This window comes from Ursus americanus, chromosome 7, assembly GCF_024610735.1.
Source record: "Ursus americanus isolate L20-20 chromosome 7, mUrsAme1.1.p, whole genome shotgun sequence".
NCBI lineage: Eukaryota > Metazoa > Chordata > Mammalia > Carnivora > Ursidae > Ursus > Ursus americanus.
Genome location: NC_142133.1, coordinates 51,697,298 through 51,724,860, shown reverse-complemented (window position 1 = coordinate 51,724,860; position 27,563 = coordinate 51,697,298). Strand labels below are relative to the sequence as shown.

The 27,563-nt window shown below is 40.3% G+C and overlaps 1 protein-coding gene across 2 annotated transcripts in view; it reads right to left on the bottom strand.

Annotated features, from left to right (window-relative positions):
• The window catches only part of BUB1 (BUB1 mitotic checkpoint serine/threonine kinase), a 40,757-nt gene extending 19,878 nt beyond the window's left edge, over positions 1-20,879 (bottom strand). The window contains exons 1-14 of one of the 2 annotated variants that reach the window (XM_045808956.2): positions 20,789-20,879; positions 17,438-17,497; positions 17,221-17,359; positions 16,185-16,381; positions 14,086-14,129; positions 13,392-13,492; positions 11,467-11,519; positions 11,189-11,373; positions 9,793-9,944; positions 4,644-4,906; positions 2,828-2,886; positions 1,402-1,530; positions 1,197-1,307; positions 344-443 (exon numbers count right to left, since the gene is read on the bottom strand). In XM_045808956.2, the coding sequence (XP_045664912.2) occupies positions 344-443; positions 1,197-1,307; positions 1,402-1,530; positions 2,828-2,886; positions 4,644-4,906; positions 9,793-9,944; positions 11,189-11,373; positions 11,467-11,519; positions 13,392-13,492; positions 14,086-14,129; positions 16,185-16,381; positions 17,221-17,359; positions 17,438-17,497; positions 20,789-20,814 (1,619 nt within the window). In that variant the 5' untranslated portion in view covers positions 20,815-20,879. Of the gene's footprint in view, positions 1-343; positions 444-1,196; positions 1,308-1,401; positions 1,531-2,827; positions 2,887-4,643; positions 4,907-9,792; positions 9,945-11,188; positions 11,374-11,466; positions 11,520-13,391; positions 13,493-14,085; positions 14,130-16,184; positions 16,382-17,220; positions 17,360-17,437; positions 17,498-20,356; positions 20,601-20,788 lie in introns of those variants that run through there. The other variant, XM_087863681.1, reaches the window with a different exon arrangement.
• Between the last annotated feature and the right edge of the window lie 6,684 nt (positions 20,880-27,563).

Below are 27,563 nucleotides of genomic sequence, written 5' to 3'. Positions count from 1 at the left end.
CACTGTTTTCCTGTCGACACGTGCTTTTGCTACGGGAGGTCTGCTTTCCCGTAACTCGTGTGTGCCAGGGCAGATCTAGAGAAGAACGGCAGCACCTATCTTCCTGTCACGTGGTGAAAACGCTCGCCGCTGGCAGAGCTGGCACTGGGAGCCAGACCATTTGGTCAGGAGGCCGCCTTTTCTCACCACCTTGAGTCCCAGAGGAAGCTCTGCTGCATTTCATGTCACTGTGAGAACAAATATCGCCCCGACCCACCGTATCCCTTCCAACACTGGAGGAAAAACTGGCTGGCTGTTTCTTCAGGTGGACACGGGATAAAGCAGTAACTCAATGTTTCTTTACCCATAATTTTCTTTGTTTCCATCTTCGAACACAGGAAAAGCAGATGACAAAGAAGAGATGATCTTATTGACTCCCCAAGCCCCAGAAGACCTTGCATTTTCTGCATTGGAGTAAAAAGGAGCATTTTATTATTGTATTAGGCAAAAACACTGTACGTGATGCTAAACTTCACCTACAAATAAGAAAGTGGAATGGCAGCTTACAGAAAAAGGCCTGAAACATTCTTCAAATACCAGGTAATGAGATAAGTCACTTTGTAGTGAGACGAAGTGACCTGACCATGGTCGCAGGGTTTAGCACTCAAGCCTCTAGGTCTTGAGTTCTTGTCGCATGCAAAGCGCGGTATTCCTCATTCTCCTAAGACACTGCTCTTGTCACCTGACTCACTGAAAAAAGCTCTCTGTGACCTCGTTTCCCATTTCCTATAAGAAATAATTAACCTGTTAACTTTATATTCCAAGGCCCCCCGAGTCTAACGATCCTATTTATCTTTATCATGATCTCTCCCTGGTGTCCAGCAAGAAACCTGGGACTCCAAACAAATGTGGGCTCCCACATTCCCCCCATGCCATTCCTCTACCGGGCAAAGCTCGAGCCACACCCCAGGGTTCAGGTTTTCCCAGCCATCCCTTCCTCAGCAGGAGTTTGTCCTTCTGTAGCACTTATTTTTAAGAAACAAAACAAATCTATGACATGTACTGAGTACCTTTTCAAACACTGTCATATTTTGTATTTCCCTACCCTTCTGTGACAAGCTAACCAAGGGAAGGGCAACTTCTTGTATAATCCTTGATATTTCCTGTTGCAGCCACCCGCAATGCCTGCACTTAGTAGCGTTTAAATAAATTATTACTTTGAAACTGGGCCTCAAATGCATCTTCATTTTGATCGAGAGATGGCCATTCATCTTTGCCATCAGAAATATCAGGAAGCGTAGGAGCCTGAAACATATTCATGATGAAACCTTAGAAGAATAAAAAGAGTTACTGTAAACATGATTGTGAAAGCACCTTCATTAATTTGTTACGAGATGCTACCATTCAAACCAAAGGCTTTACCTAAAGCTTCCTTTGTGTGCACGGTGGGTGACGGCTGCACCCTGGATGGGGTCGCCTGAACCGTTCCCAGCGATGTGTTTGGAGTTGTGTGAAAAGAACCTGTGTTAACAACCTTATGTGTTTCAGACCCTATAAAAGAAAAGGAGCAAAATGCATTACCAGTAGAGGAATCAGAATAATTTAAAAGGCACACAAATTAAGAAACTTAATTATAATTAAAACATTTTATTATTGCTGATAATTATCACTAAGGACTTCTGTTATTACAGGGCTTGCATCACTTTCAATTTTATTTTTATAATAGTCCCACGAGGTACGTAAGGTAGAATTATCCTCTTACGGAAAAGGAAATCAAAGTTCAAGGACATAAAGTGGCTTGGTCTAAGATCATTATCAAATTAGAGGGTTGTCATAAATAGCACCCTTCACTCCGCTGTATCCCCAGAAATACATGTTAATAGTCACACTGTGAATCTTAAGACTGGCTTTCCATCTTACTCAGCTGGAGTCCAGACAATGGCATCCAAGGCCCCACAAAACCTGGGCCCTGTTCACTCAGACTTCATCTTCTTCCTTCGCCAATTCACTCTAGCCCTTTCGGCTTCTTTGCTGCGCTTAGAAGCCATCAGGGATAGTCCTGCCTCGGGGCTCTGCGCTTGGCTCTTCTCTTTGCTTGAAGCAGGTTGTCCAAGCTAGCTGCACGGGCAGCTCCTGCCTTGGAGACTTTATCCAAAATCCCACTTTCCTTGGGAGCGCCTTTCCTGGTCACCTCTGAAACTTCAATCTGCCCCCCGCCCCCCAAACACTTTCTTTCCCCCTCTGCTCGGGTGCTGGTTTTGTCCTTTCTGTCCATGACTGCATCCCTGACTTCCTAGAATCGTGCCTGCATCTAGCAAGCGCGTGGGAAGTGCTGGTTAAACGCAGGGGTTGCCAGCTGTTCCAGCAGCTCGGCTCCCCAGTAACCGGTCACTGGAGAGGCTGCCAGAGTCACGCGGGGGGAGCGAAGGCACAATCGATGTATCTTATTTTGTTCATAAAACTTGCCTTCAATGCAAATGCCTCTAACAAAGCAGTGCGTAAGAGAAGTATAATACTCCTGATCACACTTTGAGTTGTCTTTCCCACGTCACAATACATTCAAGATGACTCTGTTTTTGATAAAGCTGCTGAGAAATTTAATAAAAAACGTTTCACAAATCAAGTTTCCAAAGGATTCTAATTACTAAGATGTGACTAGGAAGTGGATTTCTACCTTGACTTGAGGTGGTCTGGGGCTTATCTAACCCCTCAATTCTGAGAATAGGGAAGCGAACACCCAGGTTCACCCAAGTCTTCAGGAGCCACAGACACCACCCGGGGTCTCTCGGTGACCGGCAGGCGTCTGGGCAAACAGGTCAGAGACAAATTTATTACAATTAAACATTACCTTCTTTTATCTCGGCTCCACTCTGGGGCTTGAATTCATGAGTGCTTTTAGTCACACACCTGAAAGAGAAATCTCTTGAGACACACTAACTCTCAAAAAGTCAGCAAGTACAAGCCTACTCTTAAAATACAGATGGAAGGGCTTAGGTCTATAGTGTAAGTAAACAAAATGTTTTATTTTTTCTTCCGTTTCCTTTTGAGGGAAAAGCCAGCGACTTCATGCTTGCTTGACGCAGCGGGCCTGTATTTTAACATCACGATGGTCATTCCTATATGCGGTAGGGCAGGATCACGGACTCTAATACAGATGATCGCATTTATTAGGCTCCAGGACTCACACCGGCTGCAGGCCTGGCTGCCCACTGCAGCTAGCCAGTCATGGTATGGGAAGCACTCGTGTGGTTTAGCTGCACGGGCCACCTCTGGTTTGATGAGCCAGGAGCCACAGAGCATGGTTCTTCAGACTTTAAGGGTTATCAAGAAATTTTAAAAATGGCACATTAGACATTTATATTAATTTTTTTTTTAAGTACAGTCATGATAGTGGACCTCATCTGTCGATTTAACAGTAGGGACCACACTAGGATGTAAAGTAAAAAGTACAACACACGTAATTTTACAAGTCCTCACTCAACTGTCTTAAAAACATGAGTTTTTCTTTGAGATTCCAGACAAAGGTACATTTTCTCTGCCCTGGTAAGCTGTCCCAACTGGTGAGAGTACCAAGGGGGTCCATTTGGTCCCTTGCCTGGGCCAGGGTCAGGGTCAATCTGCAGTGTTTTGGACTGAGACCTAAATGTTCCCTGGGTTAAAGAGTTTCACAGTTTTATAGGGACAGCTGTGTCTGGCTCCTTCACCCTCATGACTCTATCTCTGGGGGCAGTGGGACACTCAACACCTCTTTGGGCCTGTCACTGCTCTCCTGTTTTTATCATTTTATAATTGCATTAATAATGAAGAACTATTGAAGTCACAGCCCCCAATGACACAACAGTTCTTTTTTTATATACACACAGGACGACGCGGGACATAGCTCTGAATTATTATCCTAACAGGAGTGTAAAAGCATTTTCCATCTTGTCTCCAGGAGAAATCATTGATAAAAAGTTAATTTTGGACATTGAGAAGAGCCAGCACGTATGAAACATACTCTGTGCTAAGGACTTCAGCCCAAGGGGAGGGTGCAAAGGGCAGAGCTCTCATTTTTTCTAAAGGATTAATAAAATTGTTCTATGTAAAGAGAGCGTGCCAAAGTCACTGAAGATAAACATTTAAACAAAGCAAGTTACTGTGACATTAATTATAATTTCTGAAATCTAGGAAAATCCCTCAGAATTGGGGAAAAAATCTCCACAGCAGGGTACTGATAAGATTTTGGCATACTGTGTAATGGATATTGAATCCCAAATTGCTCCTGGTGAAGACAGAAGGATTATGAGAACACATGTCAAGAAACGGGACGGTAACAATCACTTCATGTATTCAGTCAAAGCCAGCAAGCAAGGCAGTTTCGGTTTAATAGCTGTATACTTTCCAGTCACAAAAAAATGGTTGTGTTTCAGTGTACTGAAAACTTTTAATTCAGGGGAGAAGTATGAAATGAAATAAAACCCCTAAAAGAAAAATAGAGTAGTAAGTCGGAAAGATTTGGGGTTATTTTGGTAACTTGGTCTTTCAACAACATGCCCAACTAAAAATTATTTTAAAAAGAGGAATCATTCATCTTTTACATACTGTTCTTGACACTGCTGAACATGTAAAGAAGCTGACGGAAGCCATTCATGTCACTACTGTCTCTAGGATTCTCTTTGCCTTACCTGTCATCTTTTCTGGCCACTGTAAACATGGAGTCTGTCACTGGCTGGGCTGCCAAAGGAACAGGAGGAGATACACTCTGGCTGATGGCCGGGGACACCAAGGCAGCAGTGACGGCGTTTGCCGTAGGAAGAGGAACAATAGGAGTTGTCTCTCTGGGTTTCTCTCCCATGTTCTTTGAGGTCTGATGATTGATGGCTGGAAGAGACGGAGCTCTCATTTCCTCCTGGGAGCCTACACTTGGCCCCATATATGCTGGATTAACCTTTCATTTTAAGCAAACAAACAAACAAAAAAAAACACCACAGCCCATTAAGTCCAGAATATTACTAATTAGGTACAACAGCTTTTCAAAGAATGGCACCTGTCTTCCTAGCTTCCTTTCCCCTGGAGGCATCCCCATCCCCCTCAGGTATTCTGAAACAAACAGCCAACAACAACAACAAAGACCACTGTACATGATGGATGCTTTATACCTTCTTAACCACAGATGTAACCGGCAGTTCATACTTCTAACCACTGGAAATACCAGCCCCTGCGGTTTTATCAGTATTTAAGAACCATCTTATTTCTCTTAATTTTGACAAAGGACCAACAAATCAATGGCATCAAATGCTCATAATGGTATTCCTTCCATTAAAATACACCTGGTAGCCATTTTCTCTCAAATGAATATGAAATGTGAATAAAAATTACAATAATAGCTGCCAGAAAAGCACGGCTCACAATGGGAAGGTTAACAAGCTCTTAACCTAAAACCTTTGTTTTTCTACTCACATATACTTAGACTGCAACTGTACACTCTAACGTTAAAAAGTTAAAGGACATAAGAGTTAATTCCTCACCATAAAAAAGTATTTTCACAAATTGTTAAGAAAAGCACCAAATACCCAGGGCAAGAATAGTTATTTCACAAACAAATGGACAAAACAGAAAAAGTTCATCTTCAACAAAAAAAGTAATTAGAAATGACCTATACCGTTTTCTCACTACCAAACTAAAAGATTAAAAAGAATCATAATATTCAATTCTGAAGAAATATTTTGAAAAAGAACAATCAGACTTCCTATACCAGATATCAAAACTTACAACAAAGCTATGGTAAATATACAATATGGAATGATCAAGAAGAAACCTATTAACCAAAACAAAGGTACAGACATTTTAGAAACTGATCTTGTATATTAAAAATTAGTACAATAAAGATATTTTTCATCAATGGGGAAAGGTGAGTTGCTCAATAAATGATTTAGGGGCAACTGGCAGTGCATTTGGGAAATACATGGGTTGCTATCACAACCCAAAAGGAAGTCCCATACAGAAAGGCTTTTGGTTCAAGACAGTGGCTTAAACATGAGCTTTATCATCCATTCCCTTCAAAACCTCACCAAAAGGACAGGGAAGAAATTCTGACACCTGAAACAGCAGGTGGAGAAGGCTGATCTGTGGAAAAGTTCAGACATTTAGATAAATCTCAGAATGGAAGTGAAAGTGGAGCCGAAAGGAGGAACACCAAAAAAATTCTGGGGGAACAGGATTTCCCTCTAGAACATTGTGCCCAGCCAAATTATCACCCAAGTGTGAGGGTAGAAGAAAGATGTTTTTAGACGTGCAAGAGATCTCAAAAAATTAATCCCTCATATGTGCTTTAAAAAAAAAAAAAAAAGCTCTTTGGGGGGTGTCTGGGTGGGGTGCCTGGGTGGCTCAGTTGGTGAAGCAACCGCCTTTGGCTCAGGTCATGATCCCGGGGTCCTGGTATTGAGTCTCGCATCGGGCTCCTTGATCAGCAGGGAGCCTGCTTCTCCCTCTGCCCGTTGCTCCCCCCGCTCATGCTCTCTCTCTGTCAAATAAATAAATAAAATCTTTAAAAAAGAAACAAAACTCTTTGAGACTGTGTGTCACCAAAATGGGGATGTTAAAAGGAAAGGATGCCATGGGAACTAGAAAATCAGCAGGGACACACCATTGGAGAGGAGTAAGGGGAGGACAGCTTGCTTGGAGGCCAGCCTGGAGGCAGAAAGGCAGCTCTGGGAGTCATGTGGCCAAGAGAAGTGAAACAAGAGCACATCTGATGCACTTAAACATAATGAAAACATTATTTCTAGATTCTTCTGAGAGTTTAGAGAGAAATAACTGATAAGTAAGTACCACAAAAATATAGCAAAAGAAGATAATGAAACAATTATTTTAACAATTTCTTGGATCTAGGGAAAACATAAATTTTATGAGAAAGGAAATCCAACTAAATAAGAAAAATACTGGGGGCCTCTGGGTGGCTCAGTCGGTTAAGTGTCTGCCTTCAGCTCAGGTCATGATCCCAGGGTCCTGGGATTAAGCCCCTCACTGGACTCCCTGCTCAGCGTGGAGCCTGCTTCTCCCTCTCCTTCTGATCCTCCTCCCTGCTTGTGCTCTCTCTCTCTGTCTCAAATAAATAAAATCTTTAAAAAAAAAAAAAAAGAAAAATATGGGACAATCTAGTAGAAAAATGAACAAAGTCCATCCAAATCAATTAAAAAAAAAAAAGACAAACAGCCACTAAATGTATTGTTAAAAGTCCAAATTCACCTGTGATTAGAAAAACACATCAGATGGTTGAAAATATTTAGGATAGCTAATGTTAACCAAGTGTATACAAGAAACACATACTTTTATTCACTATTATGTGAGTGTAAAATGGTAAATTTTTGGAGGGCAGATGGGCAGTATTTAAATGCACAAACTTCAGCAGCAATTCTACTTTCTTGTATCTTTCCTAGAGAAATAATGTCATATGTACAAGAATGCTCACTGCAGCATGGTTTGTAACAGTTTCCACGTGACACACGCCCTTCCTCATAGGTATGACAGAAGACTACGTTGTTATTAAAATGAGTTAAACCTCTATGTAATAACAAGGAAAGATCTGTAAGATGAGTTAGAGCAGAAAGTAAATCTTGCTAGAGCAGAAAGTAAGTCTTATTTATACAGAAACTTCAGTCGTATACATATTTATATGTTCATGCCCAGTAACATTCTGGAAAAATGCAAACTATAATAGTTAGCAATGAAAGACAGCATTCATTTACATACATATAACTGTAAACACACATGCATACATACAAATATATATACATCTTTCTATTGCTTTTATAAAAGTCATTCATTTTCAAAATATGTAAGAAATTAAGGTGCTACTAGACAGTTACATGTACAAGAATGAAACTGGACCACTTTCCAACACCATACACAAAAATAGACTCAAAATGGATTAAAGACCTAAATGTGAGACCTAAAATCGTAAAAGTCCTAGAATGGAACACAGGCAGGAATTTCTCTGACATTGGTCATAGCAACACTTTTCTACATATGTCTCCTGAGGCAAGGGAAACAAAAGCAAAAGTAAACTGTTGGGACTACGTCATAATACAAAGTTTTACACAGCAAAGGAAACCATAACAAAACAAAAAGGCAACCTACAGGGAGAAATTTGCAAATGATATATCCAATAAGGGATTAATATCCAAAATAAATAAAGAACTTATACAACTCAACATCAGAAAAATCAAACAATTGGATTAAAAAATGAGTAAAAGACCTGAGTGGTCATTTTTCCAAAGAAAACTTACAGATGGCCAACAGACACACGAAAAGATACTCAACATCACTCATCATCAGGGAAATGCAAATCTAAACTATAATGAGATATCACTTCATAACTGTCAGATTGGCTAGTATCAAAAAAAGAGGAAATGGCAAGTGTTGGCGAGGATGTGGAGAAAAGGGAACCCCTGTGCAGTTGGTGGGAATGCAAATCATTGTAGCCACCAGGGAAAACAGTATGGAGGTTCCTCAAAAGATTAAAAATAGAAATACCATATGGCCCAGTAATCCCACTACTGGATATTTATGCAAAGAAAACAAAAACACTAATTTGAGCTGTATATACACACACACACACACAGACACACACAGACTCACACACAGACACACACACACACAGACACACACAGACTCACACACACACACACACACACACAATGGAACATTATGCAGGCATAAAAAAAGGATCAGATCAAGTCATTTGCAACAACATGGATGGACCTAGAGGGTTCTGCACTAAGTGAAATAAATCAGATTGAGAAAGACAAATTTCATAGAATTTCACTCATACATGGAATTTAAAAACCAAAACAAATGAATGAAACAAATAAAAAGCAGAATCAGATCTATAAATACAGAGAACAAACATGGTTGCTACGGTGACAGATGGTAGTTACACTTGTGGGGAACACAGCATAACGTGTAGAGAAATTGAATCACTATGTTGCACACCCGAAACTAATGTAACACTGTGTGTCAACTATACTCAAATTAAAAAAAAAAAAAAAAAGGAAAGAAAAAGAAAAAGAAAGGATGTATGCCTGGAATACATCAGGAAGCAAGACAAATGCAGCATGTTTTTCTAAGAACAAAGCGGCAAGAAAACTTTTGGGGTGATGTATGTGTTCGCCATCTTGATTGTGAAGACAGTTTTATGAGAGTATATGCATGTCAAAACTTAGCAAATTTTATACTTTTGATATGTGTAATTTATTGCATTTCACTTATACTTCTATAAAGCTCTTAAATAAAAAGAAAAAATCTAAAAAAGAAGAAATTAAGGTGTTTATCTTTATTGTATTCTGTATCACAGACAGACATATACTGTGTGAAAGTTTAAGCAACCATTATGTAGCTAAAATTTATTCTCAATCTACCCTATTCATTAATAATTTTAAGAAATACATGAGTCTAACAATTTCATCACCTCTCCCCCTCTTCCAACATGAAACAATGGCAAACAAAATATATCTAGATGATGAATTAATGAAATAATTACTTTAAAATTCTCATTATATATTAATAACTGTGCAAAAAAAATTTCAAAGACCACGTATATGAATACATAAAAATATGTACATATACACACATACAAACATACACAATCTGTAACTGCCTTTTCTCATTTTACATTTTGAGTATCTTTCTGTGTCTCATCGCAAAAATTTGGAATGCTAGTAGCTACATTAGTATCAGAATTAAGTCTAAAGACATGGCCCAGAAAGGAGCAAGTACAAACAGAAATCAGCGTCACTGGGCACGGGAAGCGCTCAGCAAAAAGCACATACGTACCTCAGACCTTTCCTGGAAAACAGGCAAGTTCTCCTGGGACGTCTCCACCACCTGGTGCAACTTCTTATGAAGTTCATCCATTTTCTGTTTTAATAGTTGTTCTTCGAAAGCATTTGCTTCTTTTCTTTTCATATAATGTCTATCTTCATTTACTTTAGGAAAGAGAACAGGGTTTCCAGCATAAATTCAGGTCATCAGAGGAATACACAAGAAAATGAATCAAAGGTTATTTTTAGAATGGCAATTTTTTTACTAGTCTTTTCTAGGTGTTTTAGGTTATTAGAACTGAAAGGTGTATTACCTCTTAATTATAATTTTTACCTGCCTTCAGTCTGATTACTTGTGTGTTCAGGGCATGTAGGTTATAAAAACTTACACAGTGATCGATAAAAATATTTGGTGATAGCACAGTATGATATTAATCACTTCTTCTAAAACAGTTGTGATCCTGCAAATCATTTGAAAATGGAACACTTTTTAAAAGATCTAAATCTCTAGGTGCTTTCTAAGAAGAACTAGGAGTCGAATGCCCTGCAAGGTCAGTGTGTCACGTGCATGGCAGTTAGTCCTACCTTCGGTGACTGCTTAACATGACCACATCACAAGCAAATCAGATCCTCTCCCTAAGACCTTAGGTCACAGTGTGTGAAAGAAAAATGCATCCATGCATGACACAAAGTGGGTCCTCCAGGAGTGTGAATGGCCTATTCTCTCAGTGGTTGAACAAATGAGAAATGATAAACCAAAAAAAAAGGCCAACAGAGCAGCTACCGTCCAAATGGCTTAGATGGTATAAACCCCGCGTGAACGAAGGTTCACTTTCCTCTCTCACGTCCACATTGTTACTGCAGAAACACGTGCAGATGTGGGTGTTAACATTCATGGTTTTCCCATGCGGAACAGAACGCGACCTGCTACGCAGCCATGAAGGACAGGGCACTCTGATCAGAGGACTCCATCTGAATGTCTCCTTTGCCATACTTGCAGACTTCAGAATATCTCTTCTCAACTCCAATTCCTGACTTAACCCTTTCACAGTACAAGTAACTGACCTACCGGCTTAAATCTACTACATACAGAAGTTCAAACCCATACAGGTGCTATTTAAAAGCTTAAAATATCACTAAAAGCGAAGGCAACGTTGGTCTATCTACTTTATCTATGTCAGTATTGTTTCAGCTCTGAGCTTTACTGTCAAGACATCAGTTGAGTCCCTGGACACATGTGGCTGCCACTCTTGTATTTAACAAAGATTTCTAGGCTTTTCATAGATGAGCTAGAGACGTTTTTACAGATTCTTTCAGCCTAGTCAATCACCTGTCTAACAAGGTGGTTTACTCAAAGGTTATTATTTTAAGTGACATCAGAGTATCTCAGATCATAAGAGTACAAGTACCCCACTGTTCATGCTTTCTCCGTTGATTGTATTTCTGGGCTCTCAGCTCTTCAAAGGAAAATTCTGATTCTCCACGAAGAAGCTTCTCCTTGCAATACATAACAACCTGCTGCACGTCAGCTCTGGCTGCTGAAGATGCCCGTGCAGAGTATTCTGATTTAGAAATCATGATCACCCTCTGTTCCCTATAATGGGGAAGAATGTATTATTTACCACAGTGTACTGAAACAGCTCTCGAAGGAAACTAAGTAATAGATTATGGCACAGGTTATACTTGCTTTTTCGACTCTTTATCACAAGCTGAAGATACTACCCCAGAAACTTCTGAACCCTGAAAAGACAGAAAAGGAACATAAGCATTCACTTAACTGAAAAGAAACTGTCCCCCAAATTATTTCACAAAACAATATGAAAGCATTGGAGGGGCTTTTTAATCACCACCTAGATTTATTTATTTTTTATTTTTAAAAGATTTTATTTATCTATTCATTTGAGAGAGAGAAAGAGAGAGCGTGAGTGAGTGAGCGCAAGGAGAGGGGCAAAGGGAGAGGATCCTAAGTTGACTCTGCCCTGAGTCCGGAGCCTGACCTCTCACGACCTGCACTAGAACCAACAGTCGGGCACTCAACCGACTCAGCCACTCAGGAGCCCCGATCATCAACTACATTTATATATGTTCCTTAAAATTATGATTAATTTAGTTGTAATCAATTAATTATATTATTACTTATTGATTATTAAGCTTTTAACTTTTGTAACTAAAGAGTCCAATAAGAAACTGATTTAAGAAAATTTCTACTTGGGGGGTACCCGGGTGGATCAGTTGGTTAAGCATCCGCCTCTTGATTTTGGCTCAGGTCATGATCTTAAGGTTGTGAGATTGACACTGGGGGTGGAGCCTACTTAAGATTCTCTCTCCCTCTCTCTCTGCACCCCCCCCCCCCAAATTTCTACTTGGTAGTAGAGAAGGGCACTTATTACCCTCCAGTTGATAGACTAGGAGCTGGGCCAGAGTGCCTATGTGTTATGGGATTAATATTCTAAAATTCTACATTAATAAGAAAAATCATAAAAATTTCCTGATTGACTAAACAAATATTTATTGAATATCTGATACATGTCATGTCCTGGGCTAAGTCCTGGAAATGTGACCATAAGTAAGACCCATCTCTGCTGTCTAAAAATTTACATAGTTGGGGCAATAGGAAGCAATGAGACTGGCAAACGTGTAGAACGGAAAATGAGATAGTCTGAGTATCTACCAAAGTGAGCAATGCGTATTTCATGTCTAGGAATGTGTGACATCAGTAAAACTTGCACTAAGAACAGAAGCATTTCCACTGGAGATAGCTGAAAGGAGGTCCTTAGCAAACTGAAAGAGCAATTGTACCATGAAGAGGACAGATGCTGGAAAACCAGGCTGAGGGAAGCAAAGACTTGAGCAGAAATCTCAACAGGGCAAAAATCTCAAGGAGGATGAAGGACAAGCACAAGCGGAAGACCACTTTTCCCAACTGTGACAGCAGGGAGGGATGCGGTTCCATTTCCTGGTTAGTGGCGGAAAATCGACAGATATCATCTAATGGCTCTTGTTGTCTCATGAAAATCCTATTTTTGCCAGCTCCTGAAGGAGACATTAAAGACCGCCAGGTCCCAAGCGTGAGGGAAGTGAAGTTTAAAATCACTATTATGTGGCATTAGAGAGCAAAAGGGGACACCTAAGAAATATGTAAAACATAAAGAGTGAACCAGGAAACTGGAAACATGATTTCTGGGGAGGAGGAAAGCCCTAGTTGAGGTGATAGGTACCATCATTCCAAGCTCCTGAGTTTTTAAGCAGGACTCAGAGGCCTCAGGTGGGTATTACCCAGTGTAGGAGGGATTCCTCGGCCTGTGTGAGGGAGGCTGGCGAACAAAGGAGAGAAGCTGCTGGGGAGGAAGTGAAGACAGAAGCTTATGTATTGCGGGGCCCTAAGTAAGATAAACACAGGAAGTGAAGGCCAGACAGTAAGTTATTTAAATTTAATATCTAAGGTGATCAGTGGTAGATGACAACAGGCCACAGGTGCAGCTGGCTGACAGAGAGGTTAGACATAGGGACAAGGTCAAACAAATGAGACGTCGAAGTGGGATGTGAAAGGCAGCTGGATGACCGTTCAAAGCCATTCCCAGTTTCCACATAACCCACAAATATTATTATTACCTGATTCTTAGAAATGCAGGCTGAGTTATTTCCTGGATTTGATTTTGATGTCGTCATTTGGTTTAAAATCTGAGCATCATGGAGAGGTTCTGAGGTTCTAGCTATGTGGGGAAATAAAGGATGAAACAAAGAGAAACAAGAATAAAACCATATTAAATAAAATTATTACAAATACATTCCCCTGGTCTTTCAATAAGTAGCATAAGAAATCAAGTCATTGACCACTGTCTCAAAAATGTAACTGAAACACTTTTTAGGTAAGAAAAATATTATAGAGATAATTTAAACAACAGAGTGGGATAGCTGATGCTTATTGCGGAAATGTAAACTTTATTTCCAAAAAAACAATGACAACAGTTCTTCAAAAGTTGCATTAAACACATTTGATTCAATTCAGGGTAGATGGACTCTAGAGTAAATCTTGTCCTCTATTTTGGGCAATTTTTTTTTGTAAGTCCTAAAAATATAATGAAACCAAGCTTTCTTGTGGGTTTGCTCTTTTAAATTGCTATGACAGAGCTCTGCTCCCCAGGGATTTTTGCTAGGCATTATTACCAGGGTGCCTTCCCCATTACCTAAGACAATACAGTCAATAAATAATGGATGAATTTTTTTTAAAGGGGAAAAAAAAAGGCAGTGCAAATCAGAGACTGAATTATTAACAACATAGGCATTTTAAAAAGCATTATTTTACCTTGAGATGGCAAATGCGTTTCGGTGAGGCGTGCCTGAAATAACCTGAATGACAGGAGTGAAGGTATCAATATAGATGACAAACTTAGTTTAATACATATTTGTATTAAAGCGAAAACTGAATCTATTTAGATTGATCTAAACCTATCAAGAAAGCTTATCATAAGCTAGTGAAGACTGAGATCAAGAGAGAATGTTAAGTTGAATTTTAGAACTGCTTCAAAATTTTAAAAAAAATTCTGAGATTTTCTTCATACCCAATACACTACATTAGAAAAGCTCCCCTTTTTGCCTGGTTTATGTCAGTGTTTCTCAAACTCACATAACAAATATACCCTCTTTCTCTGTGTATCGAGTCTGCAAATGTTACAAGATGGGGTGCTTGAGCTCCCTATCTTAGGCATTCTACACATCTGGAACATAATGAACATAATATTTATAAGAAAGAAGTCCAAAACTTAGACCGTGACTCCAAAAGGCAGATATATTACTGTTCATGCTGTGAGAACTTTTTAAATATGTCATTTCATGGCACCTTTGCATACCAACTCACCTGTCGAGTAATATGCAACTTCCAAACCTGACATTTTTGGGTGATGTGAGCAAGAGTGTAGAGTATAAAGAGACTAAAACATGTACAACCAAACGCCAAATCTTGTGACTCTTAATTCAAACAAACCAACAGTTAAAAAAACCCAACAAAACACAATGCTGTACATAATGAGGAACGACTGAAAATTAAAGGATACTAAGGAATTACAGTTAAAATTTGTTAGGTGTGAAGATGACATAAGGTTCTTTAAAAAATCACTTTTTAAAGATGTTTATGTGTTTGGGGTAAAATATTTTGTTGTCTTGGATTTACCTTAAATTCTTCAGCATAGAAAAAACATGATCAAATGTTAATAATTATTAAAAGTAGGTGATAGGTAAATGGGAGGTTCATTATACTAATTTTTCTTTTTTTAATGTATGTTTGAAAATTCTCATAATAAAGTTTAAAAAAAACATGAGCACTGTAGCAAAGTTGAAAACAATGAGGATATTAAATGATGGCAAGGGGCACAGTGAGAGAAGTTATTTCATATGCTGCTGGAGGGTGGGCGAAAAAAACCTGCTGTAACATTTGAGCGGGTAATGTGGTTATATGTACCACAGAACTTAAAAACTCTTCATACGCCCTTTGACTGGATAGTTTCAATTCTGAGAATCTACAAGAAGGAACGAGATAAAAATAGGAAATATATTGGGAGATAACTCTATGACAAAGGAAAAAGACTGTAACACAAAGCTCTGGTGTATTAAAGCATGCTTGTAAATCCTATAACAAGCAGAGAGAAATATGCCAAAGTGAAATGCCAGGTTTCTTCTGCTTCTTCAGTTTTCTATATTTTCAACATTTCCTAAGTGAGGTATATTTAATCACAGAAAAAAATAAAAGTTGTGAAAAATAGAGTTATTCATGAAGATATTCACTATGTTGTTCTTTATAAAAATCAAAATGTTGAAAACATCTTAGATGTTGATTTAGAGAACAGTTCCATTACGACATAACTCCAGGAAAGATTTCACACCTACTTGATAAGTAGTATAAAAGTTCCTAATTTCTTAAGGGCGGTATAAAGCTCAGTATACCTAACAGACATACAGTATGATTTTCTCTTAAAACACACAAATACAAGGACACACACACAGGCGTAGGAAAAGATACTGGAAGGCAGTGCACCAAAGTGTTGACAGTAATATTACTGGGCAATTTCCTTTTCTTTATACTATTCTGTATTATCCACATTTTCACAATGAGAAGGATTTCCCATACACACAGATTAATAATAAAAAGACTTTTAAGAGCGAACATCACATTTCCAAGTAGGGAATACCATGTAGAGTTTTTTTTTTTGTTGTTGTTTTTTTTTAAGATTTGAGAGAGAGAGAGGGTGAGCACGAGCAGGGAGGTACAGAGGGAGAAGCAGACTCCCCGCTGAGCAGGGAGCCCTATGCAGGGCTTGATCCCAGGACCCCGAGATCAAGACCTGAGGCGAAGGCAGACGCTCAACAGACCGAGCCACCCAGGCGCCCCGAGTTTTATTTTCAGACTACCTGTAGTGTTGTTGCAGCAGCTCTCTTGGTTCGGCCTGGTTTTGAAGTCCCCTCCGAAAAACAGCACTGGCATGCTGCAGCTCTCCCTGGCCTTCCAGATGCCCTGCCCAGGCTACGTACAGAGGAGATGACATGGTCCCGATCCCGTGGTTGTACAGAAACTCAAAGAACTGATGAAGATCACTGTTGTACTGAGCCTACAGAAGCCCAAAGCAGACAGAAGAACAAAGTAACTGTTGGTCTAGGTACGGCCCAGAGCCCAGCCACCTTCACGTTCAGTCCTCACCGGGGCTTAAGGCGATACTGTGTAGGGGAAGGCTCGTGCGGCGCTCTGACAGCAAACATAAACTTAAGCTTATTCCTTTCCTTGACATTCAATGTCTCCAAATTTACCCACACTATTTCCCAGGATAGTGACTTCCATAATGACTCAAGATGTTAAGTATTACAGTTGTCTTAATCTGAGCCTGCTCAAGTGCCGCAGGGTGCCTCAAATCCCAGTGTTCTGTAAGTTAGTGAACAAATCCATCTTAACGCTATCCATTCATGATTACTAGAACTCATGCCCCCAAAGCCTTCATTTCAAGACTGAGGAGACCCAATCTTTTAAAGCCTAACCTGAGACAGCTTTTTCCTTTAAGTATTAAATTTAGTTTCCAAGAGTTAATATTTTCTTAATTATTCACAATGAATTTAATTTACTCCCAGGAACCCTCTGAGAACCCAGCAGTGCCTGCTTATCCTTCCATCCCCACACTCCTCTCATCCAACAAACCTTTCAATTTAATGGTTTCTATCTCATGTGGTAACACTTACAGACTTGATAGAGGAGGAGGGTTTTAAAATTAAATTACTAACTCTGTAATACAGAAGCCAAAAGCTTCCAAAATACACATCTCTGGCCATACAACTTTAAAAAATTTATGACTGGAAACTGAGGAGTTAAAATAAGACAGTCTAAAATGAAATCAGGGGAAACAAGCAAAATCCTATTGTAGGATTACAGATTTGATTATACACCTGAAAGTATACTTACAAATTTTAAACAATAATTGATGAATCTTGGGTCATTGTGGTATTTCTTCTTATCCAAAAATTCCTTCATCAAATGTTCTAATAAAGTTGTCAAGTATTCCTTATTCTCAGGAAAGTTCTCTTCTACCCACTGCATGTAACTAGAAAAATATGGATAATATTAATTTTCAGGGCAGCATATAGTCTGTTTAAAGGAAAAAAATAAACCAAATGCTAACCTTTCCCATTCACCAAGTGGATCATCACCCTTGTAGCTCTGCATATGGGCTTCAAACATTCTAGAACAGAGAAAAATATGCACATGACTTATTAGGGATGATTCCTAAAACCAAAAGATATATTTTATTTTATGTGTCTCATTTACACATTTTAAAATGGAAATCTTAAATACCAGTAAATGGTATATTAAAAATTAAAAGATTATTCTCTTAGAAGTGGTCAGAAAACTCAGACGCAGTTATTTTTCCAAAAGAAAGCAAGACCCAAGGCCCCTGAAGTTAGCCCTTATGAAAGAGGTATCTGAAAGAGGTTTGCAGGCTCTACCCCTAAGAATCTCCTTCTCCTGTCACTGATGCCCAATGTCACTACCATTTTGACGGGCAGTTTCCAGAAGTTGCTATTCCTCAAATGGTGGGACTCCTCCCCTTGCTGCTCAGAAGCTTGGCTGAGAGTGGACTAGGAGACCAGAAGGGGGCTAGTGAATGTGTATGGGAGTGTAGGGTACCACCAGTCAGGTTTCCAGATAGTTCGCTTTCTGGGCCTCAATGCAACACTGCGTCCCTGACAAAGAACACATAACGGCAACGTTCATAAATCAGCCACTATGGCTCCCTCTGCTTGCTGCTACTTCCACATACCCAACCACAGCTAAAAAAAAAAAAAAAAAAAAAAAAAAAAATCAGCCAAGTGAAGAAAAGTTCTCCAAGGGTGCTTAGGTGCCAGGAGGGCAAATGAACAAATACAAATATGTAAAATAAAGTCAGGTGACATTAAGCACTTAGGAAAAACAAAACAAAACAAAATGGGAGATGAGGTAAGAGTGTGACAAAGGTTACAATTTTTAGATAGAGTGGTCAGGGAAGGCCATTCTCTCTGAGGGGCTGACACTTGATCAGTGCCAGAGAGCCATGCAGCTATTCAAGTGTGCTGAGCTAGAAGGGTGGGGTGACAACATGTAATGTGCATTTTAAAACATCCATTCTGCCCCTCCAAGCAAAGGGGATGGGGAATGGGAACAGGAGTGTGAAACCAGCTAGGGAGCTACACAGTTCCGGGGGGGTGCTGAGCTGGACCAGGGTGGGAACAGAGCAAGTATGGAATTTGGGGTGTTTTGGAGAAAGAAACAATGGGTCTTGCCTATGGGATTGCTTACTGTGTATGAGAGTCAAGCTAAGAAAGACTTCAGGTTTTCTATCAGAGAAATCACATGATTTTTTGAAAAAAGGACTTCAAGGCAATACTTCTGGCTATCATATCATTATACCAATGAAATCAATGTTTCCTATGACTCAAAATCTAGAAGCCACAAAAGAAAAACTCATTAAGTAAACTATATATAAATAAAAAGCTTCTACATGTCAAATAAACACAACATGAAACAGTCAAAACAGATATAATAAACTGGTATAAAAAAAGCAGAGCTTTTAGAAATTGGGGGGGGGAAACAATAAAAAAATAAATAAAAGGCATTCCACAGGAAAATACTCAGCCTCTCTCATAAGAGAAATTCACCTCAGTCAGATACAGTTTCTCACTTACCAGATTGGCAAAACTAAAAAAATGTGACAAAAGTATATAGATGAAGCAATGGGAAACAGACACTCTCCCATCTTGCCTGCAGGTAAGAGTGCTCTTGATCCCTGCCAAGAGAACCGGTAATATCTGCCAAAATTACAGATGGATTTACTTTTGATTTAGCAAATCTACTTCTGGGAATCTAGAAAACAGATATGTTTGTGTATGTGCAAACTGCCACATGTACAAGATTTTTCACTGCAGCTCTATTTAGCAAAAAGACTGTCAATAACCCAAAGATCCATCAATGGGGGACTTTTTAGATCAATTATGGTACATGAAATATGCAGTTGTAAAACAGATTGAGAAAGAGTTCTATATACGATAGAGATCTCCAAGGGTACTGTTAAACAAGAAAAGCAGTGTATATATGCTCTGCTACACATCACATGAAATAAAGGACGGGATTGTACACACATATACATACACACCCATCAATATACACACATATATGCATGCACATATAGATATACTAATGTATTATTATAATATAAATATATCTGAAAAAAGAAACATTTGAAAAATAAACTAGAAAAATGGTTACATATCAGGACGTGGGACAGTAGGCAGCCATAATAAATCTCAGTGAATACTTTTCTAAATCTTTTTTAAAAACCAAATAAATGTATTACTTATTTTTAAAAATAAAAAAGTAGTTGCTCCTAAATCTTAATATCCTTCCCATGCCTCATAGGTGAGTGTGCTCTCCCAAAATACGTGTTAATAATAGGCTGCCCCAAATAAACATTTCACACTCCAATTCCAACTACATCTCCCTAGTAAAATGGTCTGAATACACTGTAAATGAATACTAAAAACATCCAGTTCACTAGAGCAAATTCGTCTTTACAAAGTCAAAAATAAGGTTAGAAATACCTGATTTCTCTTTTAAAATGGGGGAAAACAAGCTTTTAGAAGTGAAATAGTTTGCTAGCTAAATTGAAGGCTTGAGAAATCTTAAAGCAAACAGGTTTTTGCTTTGGCTGTACTTAATGATTTCAGTCCTCTGCTCCCCAAGAAAGTAAATTACCCTGGTGCTGATAAAAAAAACTAACCAGTTTTATTTTCTGTCACATATGACTGAACTGTTTTAAAATGCTTTTGAAACAATCTAGATAAATTACCTCAAAGTCATAAAACAAAGGTGTGGGAATGTAAGAAATTGTTAGCAGGTTAACATAAATGACAGTAGCATAGCTTTTTTTAAAGTTCACGTTATTCAAAGACTTCTTTTCAAATTGATTGTGGGATTATGGGTAAGAGCTATTTTAAGTTCTCTCCTTACTGTAATATAATTTTTTTAAAAAAATTAAGTGGCTTTGGAAGTTTCTCATGAAACCTACACGCAAGGCTTACGGGTTTTGTTGGGTTAGACTTTTTTCTCCCACGGCGACGATCTGCGCAGAGCGGGCTCCTTACAGAAGGGAACCGAGAACTCCGAGGGCCTCACGAATTGGCCAAATCCCCCTAAACTGCCACCGTGGTCGCAGCTCGGAGGACGAGGGCCGGGGTCTCAGCGGACAGCGCCAGCTACACGGTCGGGGGTCCTTTCCACGACCCACGAGTGACCCACAGCCTAGTGGGTGGGAGTGAGGGCGGGGAGGAAGCACACCAAAGCCACGGAAAGGGGCAGGAGGGGCAAAAGGAGGCAGGACTGTGGCCGGTCCGGGCGGGGACCTGCAGACCCCGAATCCTAGGTACCCCAGCCCCCTCCTCGGTCCGCAGCCGGAGACTGCGCCCCCTACTCGTCCCCATCCCACCGGACCGACACTTACTGAAAGACATTTTCCGGGTTATCCATGGCTAGAGGACGCGGGCCAGCAACAGCCCACCCGCGCCACCGGCGAGTAGCCGCCGCAGATTTGAATCTCCCGCGCAGCCGCACTCGGCGCAACGAGCCTTCGCAAGGCGCCTGGCATTGGCCTCGGCTGCAGACAGGCTGGCCAATCGCCGGGACGGTTGCCAGGAGACATTTGTCCCGCCTCCCTCCCGCGCACCGCTAGTTCCTCCCACTTACCCCGCTGTGCTCAGTCCAACCGTAAGTTCCCGGCCGGCTAAATGCCGGCTGGGTTTTGAAGTACCGCGCAGAGAGGGAGTCTTAGGATTTTGGTTTAGTGACTGCAATGTGAGGGCGCGTCGGTAGGCACTTCAGGGCTGGTTATGTAGATGATATATGGCGTATGAAGATGATGGGTTAGTACCCTTGCCGACCTCTGGGCTTGATTTAACTCATCTGAAAGGCTGTATGGGTGCCGCAGAGCAGAGGAGGGCTCAAGGTTCTGGGGGCTGTTCCTACATCCAAATGGCAATTAAAATAAGAATGGAAGAGTTTGGATGCATAGACTGTAGAATGCCAACAAGGAAACTTTCAACATCTTCTGTGGAACTAGGAGCTCTGGAAACCCAAGTTCTCAGGAGTTACAAATGAAGAGACCTCTTTGTGAAGGAGTCCAGATGTCTAAGAAGAAATATGTAATATGCTGATGCTTCCCGCCTAAAAGTGAGTTGGAAAAGAATCAGCCTCGTCTTCTCTGCCCCTTGGACTTTAATGACTTCCCATTCTACCTCTCCAGGTTGTTTCAAAAGTCACATAACAATGCAAGTAAAATACCAAGAGTTATTAATGTGATTACCTTCCTTTTGCAGAAGCTGTATGGGTGTTTGCTCTCTTCGGGCCCTTTGCTCCCTCAGGGCTCTTAAGTTAAATACCTTAAAAAAAAAATAGCATCTTTTGGAAATCCTGATGCTCTCACAGTCCAGAATTCCCTCCAGAGTGCTGACCAGTTTGAATCTACACAAGAATCCAATCTGTAGTACTTAGAACAGAGACGGTGCTCATTCTGGGGTCTTCAGACAAATGTTAGGTTCTACTAACCATCACAGGAATTAACAGATTGTTGTACTCTTTGAGGTTTTCCACTTGGGTCTGATAGAGGCTCAGTCATCAATTAGGAAATGTTGATTGAGCATCCACCATATACCAGATGTCACTGGATCTATATCTACAGCCTTATCTAACTCAAACAGATCCTTCCTTAAGAAGCTAGTGGCTTTGTCTGGGAGATGTAGATGCAGTCATAGAAAACTATTGAAAGGTGGTGTACACGTGTATTATGTGCCATGTTAGTGTTCAGATTATCTGTTAGGGGATCCAGACGAGGGAGGGGAAATTGGGCCTGTCTGTCACATAAAACCTAATGAGGAAGGTGGAGCTTGAATTGGGACTTGAAGAGGGGTGGATCTCTCCCTTGCTGTCGTAGCATTTTTTAAATAAGTGGCTTTGAAAGTTTCTCATGACACCTGCACACAAGGTTTAGGTTTTTTGTTGGGTTAGACTTTTTCTTCCATAGTGGTGATCTGCCCAGGGCAGATCCTATTACAAAGAATAAAGAAGAGCTCTGGGGAATTGCCCACATTAGCCATAGCCCAGCAGAAGAGGGCTGGGGTGTCAGCGAAGAGTGCCAGCTACACGGTCTGGGGTCCTTTCCTCGACTCAGGAGTGGCTCACAGCCTAGTTGGGAGTGGGGTGAGGGTGAGGCGGGGACAAACACTAAAGCCAAGGAAAGGAGCAGAAGGGGTCAAAGGAAACAAGACTGGGGGATAGCCTGGAGGAGGTCATTCTTGGTGTAAACAGGGTTACTGAAGGATCACCCTGGAGAACAGTTAATGAGTAGTGGAGATTCTTTTTGAAAGACTGGTTTGATACTTTGATGTCAAATCTTGAATTCTAAATTAAGGAATTTGTACTTGATCATGATAGTAATTGGGCCTTTTGGGAACAGCAGGTCTAGTTATGTGTAAAATACACCTTTCCTTCTTCAGGGGCAGGAATGTGCAGTTACAACTTTCTCTTTCTTTAAAACTTGAATTTATCTGCTAATTTCAATATTATATCACTAACTATGTAAATTGATAGATTCTCTAAATTTTTAGGAAGGCCAATAGATAAAGTATTTTTATTTGGGTTTTCAGTGACTTGTTATTTCAATATCATAATCTCCAAACTTACTGGAGGAGGGACGCCAGGCCACATCAGGGGAGGAGCTCCAACCTCAACTTTCCCAATGAGCAACAAATGGGCAAATGATTCAAACTCTTCTTCTTCTCCTTCTTCTTCTTCTTCTTCTTTTTTTTTTTTTTTTTTAGAGGGGGTGGGGTGAAAGACAGAGGGAGAGGCACAGAGAGAATCTTAAGCAGGCGTAGAGCCCAATGCAGGGCTCTCACAACCCTGAGATCATGATCTGAGCTGAAATCAAGAGTCAGATGCTTAACCAACTGAGCTGCCCAGGTGGCCCATGACTCAAACTCTTAATCTGGCTATCAGTTTCCTGATCTGTAAAATGAAAAAACAAATATGCTTCCTTGTCTTTGTGTTTCTCTGACTTCCACTATCCTATAATGTCATAAAGTTCTCCACTTAATTCCTGAACTCTCTTGGGTTGTTACATAATATCAAAGTTAGTGCTCTGTTTAGAAAAGAAAAATGATTATTTTTCTCTAGGTTCTGCCCATTTGACAAAAATGCAAGTAATCACAGATACACATATATCTTCCTTCCCCTGGGAATTTAGAGCAATTTAGAGTAGCAGTATTAGATGTATTCCTGAAACATCATATAAGATTGCAGATTTATAATTAGAACAGTTACAGAAAGCTGAGTGTTTTAAGGGACCATGGAATATTAAGAATAAAGTTGATATGTAGGAAGGGAGATATAGAACCCTATTTTAGAATATGTTCTTCTTCTGAGAGTGGGTTGTGACTTCAGAAGATGCCTTGATGGTCAAAACCCAGGATCCACTCTCATGGATAAGAACTATATATATATATATTTGATCTTTCGGATGACCAAAGTATATTTCTCATATATATTTGGTCTTCCTCTGCAGATTCTGTCTTACAGTTCACAAAACCTTTGGAATTTCCTTGAGAAAATGAGGAGAATGGTAAAGATATCTTTTATTGTGTTTATGAAGTGACTTTTGGAAAGCACCTAAGGATGGGGCTGGTTTCCAGGAGAACCAACTATGTGATTAGAAGGTTGGAACTTTCAGTCCACCTCCCCCAACCTTCCCCCCCAACCTCAGTCGAGGAGAGGAGCTGAAGGTTGACCGACTAATGGCTAAAGACTTAGTCAATCATGACTATGTAATGAAGCCTCCATATAAACCCAAGAGGGCAGCTTACTGGTCCTTTTCTTTCAAAGAGCTTCTACACTTGGGGAAGAAGAATGCTTCTATGTGTCACCAAACACCACCAAACTCCATGAGGACAGAAGCTCCTTTGTTTGGGCCCTTGCCCTCTGTATCTCTTCATCCGGCTGTTGATTCGTAACCTTTATCATATCCTTTAGTAAACTGGTAAACGTAAATAAGTGTTTCCATGAGTTCTGTGAGTTACTCTAGCAAATTAATCAAACCCAAGGAAGAGGTGGTTGGAACCTCCACTCTGTAGCTGGTTGGTTAGAAGCACAGGTAACAGCCTGGGGCTTGTGACTGGTATCTGAAGTAGGGGTGGGGGAAAGTCTTATAAGACTGAACCTTTAACTTATGGAATCTGATGCCATGTCTGGGTAGACAGTGTCAGAATTAAGTTGAATTTTCAGATGTCCTGCTGGACACCCTGCTGGTGTCAGGAATTGCTTGGTGTTGTGGTGGAAGTAAGGGGGAGTGGTAGTGTCTCCCCTTGCCATGTTGGAATTGGATCCAGAAACCTTAGGAGTCCCCCATAAGACTACCTTTACTTCAGATGCCAGCCACAAGTCCCAAGGGTTCTCAGCCACCCACACTTTTGACCAATTGGCTATGAATTCAGGGGTTCCCACAACCTTCTCCAGGTTTGATAATTTACAAGAATGACTCACAGAACTCAGGAAACTTACGATTACAGTTTTATTATAAAAGATACACACACAGTGAAGTCTGGGAGAGTCCTGGACTTGGCCTTTCCATGCCCTCCCTCTGTGGATTCAATGTACATTATTTTCCTGGCACACAACCAACCAGGAATCTCCACTGAGCTTCAGTGTCCTGAGTTTTTACTAGAGTTTCATTATGTAAGAAAGATTGATTAAATCATTGGCCGGTGTGTGTGTGTGTGTGTGTGTGTGTGTGTGTGTGTGTGTGAACTCAATCTCCAACCCACCCTCCTCTCTCTTGAGGTTGGGAGGACTGGTCCATATCCTGTGACTCCAGGCCCCAAACTTCTATCAGTTTGTTCTTCTTTCTGCTGACCAGCCCCCATCCTGAAGCTCTCTGAAGACCCACCATGAGTCACCTCATTAGCATAACAAAAACTATCACTTAGCCTTCCAAGGGTTTTTGAAGATCTGCCAGGAACCCAGGTCAGAGACCAGACAAATTTTTTATTATACCACGGGGTGATGTGCATCTTTGAGCATCAGCTCAGAATTTCATTAGCATTAATAGCTTCTGTACTTTATAACATCTGTACTTTCAGGACAGCAATTCTGTCCTTTTATGAAATTGGTAACCAGTTGTTATACTTGCTTGGATTGTATTTGCTTCCATTCCTTCAAAGAACTGGGCACTTCCCAAGCTAGAGAAAGAGCAAAATCAAGGCTCAGACTTGGCGACTTAGAAACATCAGTTTCAGAGACAGTCTTGACAGATGTTTACATAGCTGAGCACTGATACAATTCTTGTCTGTGTATCAAAGTCTGGATTAGGTTCTTTAGCTTGTCATTTTGGAAACAAAGAAATGGCACGAGGAAACTGAAGTGACACTGTGAGTTACCGGTAGCCTGGTTTACCAGATGCTTAATTTACACACACATACCCTGTTAAAATGATGAAGACAATTTAGGTGATCCAGACTTTGTTTAACACTTCAGAAAGCAGGTAGTCTCCATTCTCAAGGGTCCAGAGAAGTGCAAGGCATGTGAGGAAGTGGCAAATTTTTATGCAAAATGAACAAGGAAGAGAAAATTTTTTTAAAAGGGACAAGGAAAGCATTGGAATTATTGGTGATCAGGGATAGGTCTCCTGGATGGTGAGCTTCTGGGCAGATGGAATCCTTAAAAGCACATGAAATTTTGAATGTTAGATTTGGATTTGTGGATCTAATCTCCCTGAGTTGACAATGCCTCATCTATGGAGGAAAGTAATGTTATTAGACACACATTAACTTAAAGTGGCTGTTCAGCCTCTGTCAGCATTTACCTAGGTTGTATTTCTAACTTGTAAGGCTCTCTGCCTTGCCTGCTACTGTTGCGGTCCCTGTTCCTATGTCATTCTTATGGTATCATCTTGTATCCTTGTATCTTTGCAGTGTCTGCTTTTGCATACTGATGCGTTGCACTACCCTTTTGACTATGAGACACTTGTTTCGCGTAGTTGATACAACTGATTTGCCTTTCCATCTGTTGCACTTCGCAATTTCTGTACTATTTTAGACTGCCTAGGCCTTTTCCCTGGACTAAACGTTTGAATCACGGGGCAATTCTGCTTTGTTTCTGCTTCCCTCTTGGAGAGAAGTGTCTAACAGGACACTCAGATGATGACCCCACTTTTTTTTTTTTAAATATTTTAAAAATGTATTTGTCAGAGAGAGAGAGAGAGAGAGTACAAACAGGGGGAGCAGCAGGCAGAGGGAGAAGCAGACTCCTTGCTGACTAGGGAGCACGATGCGGAACTTAATCCCGGGACCCTTGGATCATAACCGGAGCTGAAGGCAGATGCTTAACCGACTGAGCCACCCAAGCATCCCTCCTACTGTTTTGTTTTTTTTTTTAACTTATTGCCCATTTTGACTTCCTGACCACCTTGAACCATTAACTTCTCAATCCATTTTCCTAATTATCTCTGACCTTTGGATCTCAGTGTCCTGCTGGGCTTTGCACCAGCATTCTGGGAGTAGTTTTTATTTGGTTCACATACTTAGGTGTTGAAAAAGGAAGATATCTGAAGTAAAATAAACCACAACAGGGAACGATGAACCCTTTTATGATAATTTCCTGTATTCATATTAAGTATTTCTTATAGTAGCTACTTTAAAGTTCCCAGCCAGACTTGCATTCTCATGGTTTCAGCCTTGTCGGTATTTTCTCATTCTTTAGTTGCTTCTCCATCACTGGATGTATGCTATATACGTATCCTGCTTAGACCCAGTTGGCTTGGCAAGGATTTTAATGACATTGAAAATTTGAGATCTATTCAAACCCCACAGAAACCTATTTTTCTTCCCTTATTCCCATTTGATAGCCTCTTTAATTTTTCTGAAAGTGCATCTTCAACAATATCCCTTCTCTTGGACATTAATTAGTTTGTCATGGTATAGGAATGCATGTATACTTGCTAGTGACAAAAATAAACATCAGTGACTTTACAGAGAGGCTTATAAATCTATCCAGATACCTTGAATCACAACTAATAGAAAACACAGGGGCTCCTGGGTGGGTCAATTTGTTAAGTGTCTGACTCTTGGTTTCAGCTCAGGTCATGATCTCAGGGTTGTGGGATCAAGCTCTTCATCAGGCTCCATGCGCAGCGCAGAGTCTGTTTGAGATTTTCTCTCTCTCCCTTTGCCCCT